The 12,083-nt window shown below is 57.6% G+C and overlaps 1 protein-coding gene across 2 annotated transcripts in view; it reads right to left on the bottom strand.

The window, feature by feature from the left end:
* Positions 1 to 168: 168 nt before the first annotated feature.
* The window catches only part of Adamts7 (ADAM metallopeptidase with thrombospondin type 1 motif 7), a 46,654-nt gene continuing 34,739 nt past the window's right edge, over positions 169 to 12,083 (bottom strand). Inside the window, exons 14-24 of one of the 2 annotated variants that reach the window (XM_005316864.5) lie at positions 11,256 to 11,376; positions 9,791 to 10,035; positions 9,340 to 9,481; positions 8,745 to 8,871; positions 8,120 to 8,333; positions 6,419 to 7,828; positions 5,365 to 5,517; positions 4,782 to 4,955; positions 4,547 to 4,693; positions 3,373 to 3,535; positions 169 to 558 (exon numbers count right to left, since the gene is read on the bottom strand). In XM_005316864.5, the coding sequence (XP_005316921.2) occupies positions 416 to 558; positions 3,373 to 3,535; positions 4,547 to 4,693; positions 4,782 to 4,955; positions 5,365 to 5,517; positions 6,419 to 7,828; positions 8,120 to 8,333; positions 8,745 to 8,871; positions 9,340 to 9,481; positions 9,791 to 10,035; positions 11,256 to 11,376 (3,039 nt within the window). In that variant the 3' untranslated portion in view covers positions 169 to 415. Of the gene's footprint in view, positions 559 to 3,372; positions 3,536 to 4,546; positions 4,694 to 4,781; positions 4,956 to 5,364; positions 5,518 to 6,418; positions 7,829 to 8,119; positions 8,334 to 8,744; positions 8,872 to 9,339; positions 9,482 to 9,753; positions 10,036 to 11,255; positions 11,377 to 12,083 lie in introns of both variants that reach the window. The other variant, XM_078049155.1, reaches the window with a different exon arrangement.

Genomic DNA, 12,083 nt, shown 5'->3' with positions numbered 1-12,083 from the left:
GGCGCCATTCTCTGTGTGGATTCCTTGGCTGCCGATCTGCCCTCACCCACCCTCAAAGCAGATGAAAATCTATCTGTTGAAGGTGGGAACAGAGTATCATAGAGGATCGAGGGTAAGAAATGGTTTCTACTTGAGATTTCCCAAATCCAAAACAAAGCCAAGCTGAGCTTTGGAACAGTAGATACTCATTTATATAAAACCATAATTATAAATGTTGCACAAATAGAATAAAAAAATACCTTTTTTCAAGGGAAGGGGAGTCCCCAGCGTGCTGCTGAGGACTAGGGGTCAGGAATAGCACCATTAGGGCGCGAGGGACGGGGCTCTTGACACAGCCCGACACGGGGCGCTGAGGTCTGTGCGTGGTCTGTCTGTGCATTCTGGTGTGCGGTGCGGGTCGAGGCTCAGGTCAGCATCATGCCACCCGCTGATGACCTCGGGAGGGGCCAAGTGGAGGACAGGAACGGCAGCACTGGGCACGGATGGTGGGCAGCTGGCAGCGGCCCAGCAGGCGCAGGGTCTCACAGAAACCAAAGGACAAGCGATCCCGCTCGCAGCCTGGGGATGGGGTGAGACCAGCCAGTCAAGGCCAAGGGGCGAGGCACCCAGAACCAGGCTCCACCACCTTTGTGCTGGGGTGAGGAGTGTCCCTGAGATTTTAACCTGTGCTGTCTCACCTGCCACCACTTCCACCCATCTGCCTTAAAGAGACTTCAGCAGACAACCTCAGAGAACTGGGTTCCCAGGTTCTGGACGTCCTCCCTTGGATCCCCAGTAGAAAGCCACCAACTGTTGTCCTTTCACTTGGCCTATTCCCAGAACTCTGGAGAACTGACACTGTTGAGTTCAGGTTTCTGGAGGAAAGGTCCTAAGATCCCATCCCTGACCCACTCAGGTGTCCATGAATAGCCAAAGAGCCTGCTCAGGACTGGGGGCCTCCAATCTGCATCCTTGCTCACCCTTGGTACCTGACAGATACTAGCACACAACTGAGTCTCAGATACTTATGCCAGCTTGCAATGTTCTCTGCCCCATGATTCTGTTACCCCCTCTCAGCCCGAGTACACCTGACCTGCCAGGTCTCTGTGACTACCTTCCCTGACGTTGAGCCATGTTTAGGCTGAGATTCTAGGTCAAAGGCCAGAACAGAGTCTCATCTTGGGCCAGTCCCACAATTCTCAGCTGTGCAATGAAGCCCCGAGAGGAGGCCTTGGTCAGGGCCAGACAGGCCATCAGTGGCCACCAGGAATTGAGAGCAGGCCTCCTGGGGAGGGAGGATATAGCAGCTGTGTTTGTCAGTGGGGATGAGGCTTGGCTGGGTCCCTACCCGGTGGCTATCAGAGCTATTTTGGGAAGTGGCTTAACTCCAGCCTCCTGGCCTTGCTCCCAATGCCGTGGCTGGTCTGCTGCTGACAGCCCCCAGCTGCTGCCAGGGCCTTGCTCACTCCAGCAGACTCCCAGGGGAGGAAGAGCAGGAGGGCAACAGCCACCCTGGGACATCCCTGGGCTTGGCAGAGGGCACAAGGCAGCAGGCAGCGTCCTCCACCCTGGCTTTAGGTAGTAACTCCAAACCACACATTTGCAGACCTGCATCTAGTCGCTTGTGGCTACCTAAGACCCTGAAACAGGCTCCTAACTTCTGAGGCTGTGATTCCCTCCTATCAATAACCCCCACCTCCACAGGCAGGCGGATGTGGCCATGCTGGGTCACTTATCTTGCCACAGTGACCACACACCCTGGAGTTTCCAGGATTTCCAAATGTCCTGCCATACCACCCCACAAACCATCAAAACATCCTGGGCATTCTAGGGACTTGGGGTCCAAGATACCTCCCAGGTAGTACCCTTCACTAGTTGCAGAAGAAAACTCTTCATTTGCCATGCATGACCTCCTCACACAACCCCCTCCTTGTAGCCCACCCCAACCCCTGGGAGACCTTGCAAGTCCAGAGCCTTCTGAGCCAGGCCTTTCCTTGGTTTTAGGTCCTGTGGAGCCTCAGTTCCTGCTCTATCTCCCATCTGATCCTCACCACATGGGATCATAAATACCCAACTCCTGGCTGGTTCTGAGCCCAATGTCAGGGATGAAGAGGAGCCATGGCCCTTTAGCCCTGAAGGCAAGTGCTGTGACGCCTGCACCCAGCTTGGGCTATGTCCAAGAGGTATCTGAGATGTTTGTGGATGAATGCTGAGGGTGGGTGAGAGCAGGGCAGGTGGATGCAGGGGACTGGCATTTCTGCTGGGTCTTGTAGCAGGAGGGCCATCCTGCTTTCTGGGGTCAGAAAGCATGGCAGTGGCTGCTCTGGCCCTAAGTAAGGGCTACCTAGGAGCCAGCTACTGGTAGAGAAGGCTGTGTTGAGCAAGGGAGAGTAGGTAGATACCCAGAGGCCCTGACCCTAACCCTGATGGCAGGTCCAATAGCCACAGACTCCATCCTGGGGACAGGGGGCTGAAGCCAATAGGCTTGGGGCACTGTTCTTAGTATACACAGTGCCAAGCCTCTGGGTTCCCTCGGTTGCCAGACGCAGCCCTGGGATTCTCCCTGACATTGCAACGGAGGATGACCGAGGCTGCCAGAGGGAGGAAGTCATTTTTCCCAAACACCCTCTAAGTGCCTTTGCAGTGTGGGCCTTTCACCTCCAGGCTCCTACATGAGGGTTGCCAGCCCCTTTACACATGAGGAAAGGAAGGCCCAGGGAAAGAATGGAGTCCAAGGCCAAACAGCTGGTGAAGGGAGCCCAGGTGCTGGGTCCAGGGCCATACTGTTCTGTGTTCCGGACTGCTGGGGGCAGGAAGGAAGTGGTGGTGGTTGGGGCGGGGGGGGGGGGGTGGTGGTGTCCAGAGCCACCTCTGGCCCAGGTTCTTTACCAAGAGGACCCAGCTGGCCAGGAAGGCAACAATGCTGGAAGTTATCAGGACCCTGGAGGGAGGTCCTTCCCGTGCTTATATTGCTCACCCCAGGCAGCCCTCGCCTGGCTGGGAATGGACAGTCCAGAGCTGGGCGTGAGGCTCCCCCAGGCCCAGCTTCCACACAGCCACAGGATATCCTGGCCTCAATGGGGAATAAGACCCAGAGCGAAAAAGATCTGCCTAAGGTCACACAACAACTTAGGAGCCAAGGCCACCCCCTCCACCCTGCTGAGGCTAGAGAAGCTATCTGCAGGATGCCCTGTGTGGCTGGGATTCCCCTTGGCAGAGTCCCAGCACAGCCCCAGCTTCAGTATGGCATCCTGAGGCCACACACAGCTCTTGAGCCCAGACTGCAGCTTCAGGCTCAGTGGAGCTGTGGGGGGTGACTGATGACTCCACTTCCCCACTGTCCTCCTCACGCGGCCCGGCCCGCAGCAGAGTGCAGGCAGTGGGGTCACTCACGTGGAGGCTCGACCAGCTCACAATCCTCGGTGCCACAGGGCCGGGAGCTCTCAGGCCAGGCTTCATGGCCACACTTGTCACTGTCTTCTTCAGGCAGTCCCGTCTGGGTATTGACACACTTGACTAGGCGCCGCTGGACACCACCGCCACAGGGGGCCGAGCACTGCATTAGAAAGGAGTTGAGTGTCCCTGGCCCAACCTTCACAGGCATCCCTGAGCAGTGCCTCTAGGAAGCCAGTCCTTCACCTGGTGCCAGATCAGCAGTGGGCCTAGTCCCATTCCCAGGGCCTACAGTGGCACTTGGACCTACTCCCACTTGCAGGATCTGCTTCTGCAAGGGGCGAGGGGGTCTAAGAGCAGCAGGGAGCATCCCCAAGTCTTTCAGGGCAAGCCCCTCACAGGAGACTTGCCCAAGTGGCCTGAGCAGAGTGGGCAGAGACTTGGACAATACAGCACAGTAACCAAGGAACAGGGGGAGGATCCGCCACAGCCCATGGGCAGCAGAAAGGTAGACCTTTATCAACCAGGGCCACCACACTGATTCAGGCTGTTAGCAGCTAGGGGTCTGGCCATTTAAAAAGCCCTAAAAAATAGGTTTAATCTGTGCCAACATTGCACCAGGATCTGTGTTTTCATTGTTATTACTTCATCTAATCCTTCCACAGCTGTGCCCATTTGACAAATGAGAAAACACTGGTTGAGCAAGGCCAAAACAGTCTGCCCAGAGTTACTTAGCAGCCAGTGGGACAAGGATCTAAACTCAGGTCCGCTGACTTCAGGGCTTGGCTCAGGGCCCAAATCCCTGAACTTCTCAGCCCCAAACAGGGGCTCCTTTTCTATCCCCTTCTGACACACTGGCCTGTGCTCTGTTCCCTGAATACCCTAAGGTCCTTGTTCCCGCCTCAGGACTTTGAAGAACATGGAGCTTTCTTTATCCTTCTCCTTGGCATTGATGAATCCTTGTCTCCACACAAAGTCCCCGTGGCCTGACATGACAGGACACATCCATTTTTCTCTTCATCTATTTCTCACTGGCAAGGTGCAAGGACTCTGTCTGGTCACCTCTGTCTCTGCAGTGGCTGCAAAGAGCCCAGTACCTGGCACACACCCAACAGCTCACACTCAGACTAAGAACCCAGCAGAGCCTGCTGGGCACTGCTCGGCCCCTGCTCACCTGGCCCCAGGGCCCCACCACCCACTGTGTGCAGGGGTGGGTGTTACACGGCCTTGTGGAGTTGGGTCTCAGCGCTTCCTCACAGAGGCCTGGCTCTGGGCAAGTCACCAGACGCTGCTGTTCTCCACCACCACAGGCCTCAGAGCACTAGGAAGACAGGGGAGGTGTCAGGCACGGTCAGGATCTGAGGGTCTGAGGGTGTCCCTGGGTCCCACCCCAGACTCCCAGGCCTCACCTCCCTCCAGGAAGAGGTGTACCAGCTGAGGCAGGGCTGGGCCCCACAGGGCTGGCGGGTGGGTGGCTTGGCAGGCCCAGGCTGGCAGTGGAAGGGCCGTAGCGGCCGGAAGTCCCGTGTATCCACACACTGCACGTCCCGCACTGAGGAACCTCCACCACAGCTTCGGGAGCACTGGGGACCAAGGTACAGGTGTGCGCACCCCACCCCCAAACACAAGACCCAGCAAGGAGTGTGGCAAAGCAGGAAGCAGATCACTCGCCCCAAGGAAGCGCCAAGGGTGGCCAGCCCTGGGCAGCAAGGCATGGATGGGACAGATAGAGAAAGGGACAAGGAAGAGTGGGTGAAAGGGAAGTCCAGAGGGAGGGGGTAAGTACAGAGAAAGGGAGCCAGCCAACAGGAGCAAAGGCTGGGACAGATTGAGCCAAATGAAGACACTGAAAAGACATTTGAAACAAAGACCATCAAGCGCACAGACAGGGTGGAGCCTCCCCTGCCCTCGTCTGGGAGCACAGACCCAGAGCCCAGGGCTCCACCCCACACCCTGGGGCTTCTGCCCTGGCTTGGTCTTCCCCTCACGAACCTTGCTCCAGTTGCCCGTGTGCCAGGCAGCACAGGGCCGCAGGTGGCAGCGGCGTGCAGGCTGGGGCCGACCAGCAGGGGCGCAGTCCTCGTCTCGGCCAGAGCTGCAGTGCACCAGCCTCCAGACAGCACCCAGGCCGCAGGTGGTGGAGCACTATGGGGCAGAGGCCAGTGAGCGCCAGGCAATCCCGCCCTGCCAGACACCCAGAGCAAGGGGGTTGCCGGCCTTCGTGAGTAAGATCTCAGTCAACCTGGGACACCCTCTCCTGGTTTCCTTCTGCAAAATGGACTCCTCCACCCTCCCTTCTAAGGTGACTGTGTAAAATCAAATCCCACCAGCAGCCAACTGGGACCTGCAGGCACCCCACATCAGCTATCCTGGCAAGGCTTGTTACTTCCCAGAATCACCAGCAAAGGAAGTCTGGGTTCCGGTCCCAGCAGCCAAATTGGTAGGCAAACCCTGACAAAGCCAGCCCCTTCCATCCCCTAATTAGGGATCTGAACAGGAGTCTGCTTCTCCTACAGTGACAATCTTGGGACCTAGGGAGAGGGTACAGGCCAACTCCTTTCCATACAGGGCTGGGCCTGGGAGTCATGAGAGGAAGTTTCCTCCTAACACAGCTATGTGAGCTGAGCTCCCTGTCCCCAGAGGCATGCAAGCCAGTGCCAGGATCTCCCCCAGGTGGAGCTGCTTCTGTGCCTACCACTGCTCTCCCTCTGTGCTGCTCAGAAGTAGGCCCTCTGGGGACTCAAGGCACAGGCAGATGGGCCTCCTCACTCCATTCCCATTGCTCAGATGGGAAACTGAGGCCTTATGGGGCAGACTGGCCACATGGAGGGCCCCATGGAGCTCTGCATGACAGAGCTGGGGCAAGGCTCCCCCACTCATGAGACTCTACCCACTACACTGTCAGTTTCCTAATCCCAGGAATCCCTGGCCTCTGGCAGGCAGGATAGACAGGGCTTATGCCCTGCTCTGCTCATTTCCAGACAAGGAAACTGAGTCCCTGAGGTCCTTCTCAAACTCCCAGCCCCCCTGACCCTGCACCACTTGCCTGGCTCCAGTTTCCCACTTGCCAGCTGGCATTCCTGGTGGGCATCAGGCCTGCGGGGGACCCCTCCTCGGCCACGGTAGGCTCCAGAGGCTGGGCCTCGGGGGCTCTGCTGCTGTCCACAGGACTGTCCTGAGTTGGTGTGGGCAGCAGTGCAGGGTTCAGGGGCACCTCAGGGCTAGAGATCTCAGGTTGGTCTGAGGGTCCTGGGTTCAGGACAGGCACCCAAGGCTTGTGCCTTAGGTCAGTAGGCCCTACTGGAAGGAAGGTCCCTGGCACTGCCAGAGTCTGCAGGTCTCTTGAGCCTGATCCTGGGGTTGAAAAGGTAGGAGTTCCCAGCTCCAGGGGGGTGTCCCTGCTCCCGATCCCTGGCATGGTGGCCATGGGAGGAGGAAGGGGAGGATCCACCCCCACAGTGGGCCATGGCTGTCTGTGCACAGGTCCTAAGTCACCCTCCAGAGCAGGGCCCCAGGCCACAGTTCCTCCTGTCCACAGCTTCACCATGTCAGGGCTAGGAGAGGCATGGGTAGTGTCAATGGAGGGCAATGGGGGTTGCATGGAGCTGGGGCTTTGGGGCAGGTGAGGTGCTCTGTGGCCTGTAGTTTCCTCCTCGTCCTTGGAAATCTCATTGGTCCCGTCCCACCATGGAGGGGGTGGCTGGTTCTGGCTGTCCTCCCCCACTAGGAACTCATTTGGGCTCCCAGAGACAGTAGGCGTCTTCGCATCTTTGACTAAAGCAGGGGATCTGGTCAAGATGGGGATCCCAAGGTCAGGAGCCCTGCCGGGAGCATCTTCCTGAGACAAGAAATTGACCAAGGGATTCCCAGGGTTCTGCTCCAAGGGTGGGGTAGGTGAGTGGCCAGCCTGGCTGGGCCAAGAGCCAGGGGACCAAGCTTCCTGAAACTCCTCTTCCTTGGATTCAGGAGGCTCTGTGTTGGGCAAGGGAGAATTGGTAGGAGGCTCAGCAGGAGAGCTCTGGGGTGGGGGCATCCAATCCCCTGTGCCCCCCAGGTCTGGGATGGGCTTCTCAAATGGCCCATAAGACAGGTCCTCGTGGAAATTAATGAAATTGTAGTCATAGTAGAAGTCATCCACAAACACAGGTCCCGGCAAGTCCAGCTTCAGGTCTTCCTCTTCGATGGCATTGCCCATGCCTGCTGGCTCGGGTGAGGAGGTAGGCAAAGAGCGTGGGGCTGGGTGATGTGGGATAAAGTTAACCTCACTGAAGAGCTCAGGGCTGGAGGAACCACTGCCAGAGCCTTCAGGGCCCAGTGCATTCAGAGACTGTGGGCAGGGTGGTAGAGAGCAGGTGGCTTCACTTGCTGGTCGCTGGGCCTCATCACAGGGGACACCAGTGTCATTAGTGCAGAGGATACTTCGGTGCTGAGTGCCAACTCCACATGTCACTGAACACTATAAGGGAAGCCAAGTGAGGAACTCAGGCTAGGAGAGGGGCATGGCAGGGTGACCTGCCCACTGCCCAATGTAAGAGTGGCAGAGATCTCAGCCAGTCCTCTCTGGCCCTTCCCAGCTCAAGACAATGGTTTGTGGCCATGGTTTGTCAGAGGCACCCTGATCCCCCAGGTTTTGGGGGTACAGGCTGTACCCTATAATGCCCAGGCTCCCTCCCACCCAAGTTACCAGACAATAAGTGGCCCCAGGCAGGCCATCTGTAGCCAAAGGCCAATGGATCCCCCTGCTCACCTGAGACCAGTGCCCTTCAGCCCAGGTGGCAGGACAGGGCACGTGGTGGTTGCATGAGGTTACTGCAGGGGGCCGGGGAAGATGTTCACAGGCAGAAGGTTCCAGAGCCCTCTGTTCATCCAGTCCCACGCTGCGAAGGCAGAGCACAGCCCTGCGGGAGAGGCCTTGAGGCCCACAGGAGTGGGAGCAGAGTTGCCACTCCCCTACCCACCACCTGTTGAGGGGTACACAGTTGCATCAGTGTGGATCAAAGAGATGGCATCAGGCTGGTGAGCAGGGAGGCCCCAGCTAGGCTTCTAAGCCCTTAGGGTCCAGCCAGGATCAGGTCTGAGTTCAGAGGAAGAGTTCCTGGAACTCCCAAGCCCAGGTGGGTGCCCAGCCCTCTTCACTCCTGCTACCCTCTCCTCCACAGGACCTGAGCAAGGCCAGGAGCTTGAGGAATGGGCAGGGATGTCTAGGCTGGTGCTAGCTGCCCAGGGGCACCCCAGGTCCAAGCTGGGATCAGGCTTCAGCCTTGGAAATAAGCCATGGCCCACCCCCGCCCTCTTCCCTAGGGTTTCAGGGCTCCCTGATGTAGGAGTCTGTAGCAGGACCAGAACACCTGGGGAGGGGGCACTAGGCTTACCTGGCAGGGCAGAGCTCCTCGTTACACTTCCTTTGGCGGTCATCAGGCCGACTCAGGGGGTCACAGTGTCCCTCATCCACAAGTCCTGCTTGACGCTCCATGCAGTACACACTCTGCCTCTGCACACCTGGGAGCCACAGGGGTTCAGCCTGTGCCTGGCACTCAGCGTGCCCCCAGCCCAAGCTGCCCTGCTCCCAAAGATAAGTCACACCCTCTAGGCCACAAACCTCCCAGAACAAGGGCTCACTGCCCATGTCAGGAGGAAAGCAGGACTCTGTCACCTCCTTCTCACTGTCCTCCCGGACTTCAACCTCACCCCCTCCCCTGAAATCCGCCCAGAAGACGCCCTTGGGGAGGCAGCAGAACGTGAAGTTTAGTGGGCTGGGTGCCCAGCCCCACTGCTTCCTAGACCAGAGGCCTGGGGCAGCTCAAGCAGCCTCTCTGATCCTCAGTGCTCTCATCTGTGATTGCCTTCAAGTCCTGGGGTGAGGATCATATGTGGCCACATGTGTGCAGACAGCCTGTGCCTGGCACATCCTAAGACTGCAGTGAGGGCTAGCCTCTGGGCCATGGCTGTGTCTGCCTCTGTTCTCACCTGAGCCACAGGTGACTGTGCACTTGCTCCAGGGCCCATAGTGCCAGGAGAACTCAGGCGGCAGCACCTCACTCTGGTCATAGGCCTCCCTGTGGATGGTGTACTCATAGCGCACCCCGGGGTTGCTTTCCTGGAACAGTAGCTAGAGCAGGCAGATGGGGGCCCTGTGAGCATCAGGACCTGCCACCAGAATAAGCGTCCTACGGGAGCTCATCCCAGCTACCTCTGTGAACTGGGGTTACACCAGGGGACCATTTTAGAGATGGTGAAACTGCGGTAGAGGCTCTAGCAGTTGGGCCTCTGTGACAGCCAGGGTGTTGTCCTGGAGGAGTAAGCCAGGCTCTGTGACAGCCCAGGGCTTACTCCTCCAGGACAACACCCTGCCATGGGAGGCCGAGCCCTGGGGACCCCCACCTTGGCTCCCCCTGCCTGGGTCTTGGGAGGCAGGCACCTGGATCCAGACAGGCTCACTGGTGGGACCTGGGGATGTGAGGTTCTCCCGGTTGCCCATGCGAGCATATGTGAAGGTGGTGCCTGCCACCTCGTAGTCCCCATTCCACTGGATGGTCCAGCCACCGTTGAGGAAGTACTTATCCGGGTCCTCGCTCCGCAGGGCCAGGAAGTTGGCAGCCTCGGCCACCTCCTCGATGAGGATCTCACGAGCACCGGCCGGGATCAGCCCCACATCCACGTAGCCTGTTGGCCAGGGGTTGTGCATGGGTTGTGCCTGGGTAGGAGGGCTGGCTGCCCCCAACCTCCCTCCACTTGCCCCTGCTGCTGCTAAAGATTCTACCATTAGCTTCAGATTCTGAGTTCTAAAAGACTGGGTCACCAAAGCCTCACAGAGGTCTGCAAATCCTGCTCCCATGGCCCATGGCCCATGGCCCATGACCTTGGAACCTAAACTGGTCTCATTGTCACAAGGCTGGTTCTAGCTCCGACAATTGGGGCCTACATGATCTAAAGCACCAGAATGCCTGGTCATTCCTCATGGTACATCCTCCTCATCCCTACACAGCTTGCATTTGTCCTTTTCCTTAAGGAACATCCCCTCAGGACACAGCACTACTCCAAGTACTGTGCCTGTGCATACACAAGGGTAACAATCCTAGAACACAGGTACTACTGTTATCTCCACTTTGCATATGAGGAAACCGAGGCACAGGGGGGTTAGGTAGCTTCCACAAGGGTCTGATGGGATGTGATCAGGCTCCAGTCTGTGCTATAATCAACCAGCTATAGTCTCTGGGATGAAATCTAAGATGCTTGGCCTGGCATTCAAGGACCCAGAGGCAGCCACCTCGCTCCAGGTTCTAGACAGGGCATGCATTTTCTTGCCTCTGGGATGATCCTCTAATTGGGATGACTCTCCCCATCTCCTCTGAGTCCTTTAGCATTCAACTCAATTCCACTTCTGAATAGGAAGGCTTCTCTGATGTCCCCAGACCAAGACCTTCCTCTTCAGTGCCCTCTCAGCCCACTGGGCATTGCTACACTACAGCTGTCCCAGTGAAGGTCTAACACCCTGTCAGGCTGTGAGCTCTCCACCTCAGTGTGGCCCTCAGCCATCAGCTGGCACACAGCCAGCACTTAAGCAGTGTGTGCAAAACAGACCCCAGGGTGAGGGCTGGTGGAGCAGGATGGCCTTTCAATCTTCATAAAAGAGCAAACTTATGAAAGGACAGAGGGCTACACACAAGCCTGACTGGCCCTGCCTGAGGTTCCTGGGACCAGACACTTCCCCATGAGGAAAGATATGGACACCTGGGCCGGGAACCCTGACTCCTGCAAGGATCCTGCTCCAGGCAAGCTTGCCATCTCTAGTCTGAGTGGGGACCACAGAAGCCCTGAGGATGAGGAAGAAGCCACCAGGTTAAGAACAAACCCCCTCCCCCAACAGCAGTCCCAACCCATACCCAGTCCCTCAGCCTCCTCGAAGGTCCCGCTCACGGTGTGACAGGTGGAGCCGTTGCCATTGCACACACCACAGCGGTCCTCCACAGCACCCGAGTCAATCTCGAAGTCACAGCCCACATTCTGCAACACATGACAGAGGAGGCCCCTTGTGCTGGGCTGTCAGCCCTCTCTGGTCTCCATCCCCATGGTTCTTCCAGGGTTGAGAGAAGAGAGCTTGGAAGGGGTCAGGAGTCCTTGCTCTGGGCCCTGGCCCACCACAGTTGTGCTGAGCCTGCACAAACCTCTTCCTGAGCCTTTGTTTTCCAGATGTGGGGAGATCAACCTATCCTTCAAAGGCATATTGTGAGCATGCATGAGCCAAGAGACAGGAAAAGTCATAAAAGGGTGCAGGAAGAGAGAAGCTGGTACACCATGGGCTCCCGACCAGTGTGCACAGGGATTTTCCAGAAACAGGATTCACTGTCAAAGGCACTAGTTTAGCACTTCCCTATTGGTCCACCTCTGATGCCCCCTGCTTAGAGGGCAAAAAGCCGGGGTAAGAAGGTGGCTGGGAAAATAAGCAGGGAGGAATGGCCACCATGGTTACTAGAAATAAAAACAGGAATTGTTACCAAAGACTGATGGCTAACTTTGCCAGTGCAGAGTCCTGAATGGCACAGGTACCACCTTGTTAACCCTTCCTATTGTAGAGGCCACAATTGCCTGGGCTCATCCAGCCAGGAGCAGTGGAGCTTCTGCCTAGGCTCTGTGCCATGCAGGCATGCCAGGACAGTGGTGGGCAGCCAGCGGGATGAGGTGGGAAGGTGGCAGTGCAGAGGCTGGGAGTG

Source organism: Ictidomys tridecemlineatus, chromosome 5 (assembly GCF_052094955.1).
Source record: "Ictidomys tridecemlineatus isolate mIctTri1 chromosome 5, mIctTri1.hap1, whole genome shotgun sequence".
Classification (NCBI taxonomy): Eukaryota; Metazoa; Chordata; class Mammalia; order Rodentia; family Sciuridae; genus Ictidomys; species Ictidomys tridecemlineatus.
This window is presented reverse-complemented; position numbering and strand designations above follow the sequence as displayed.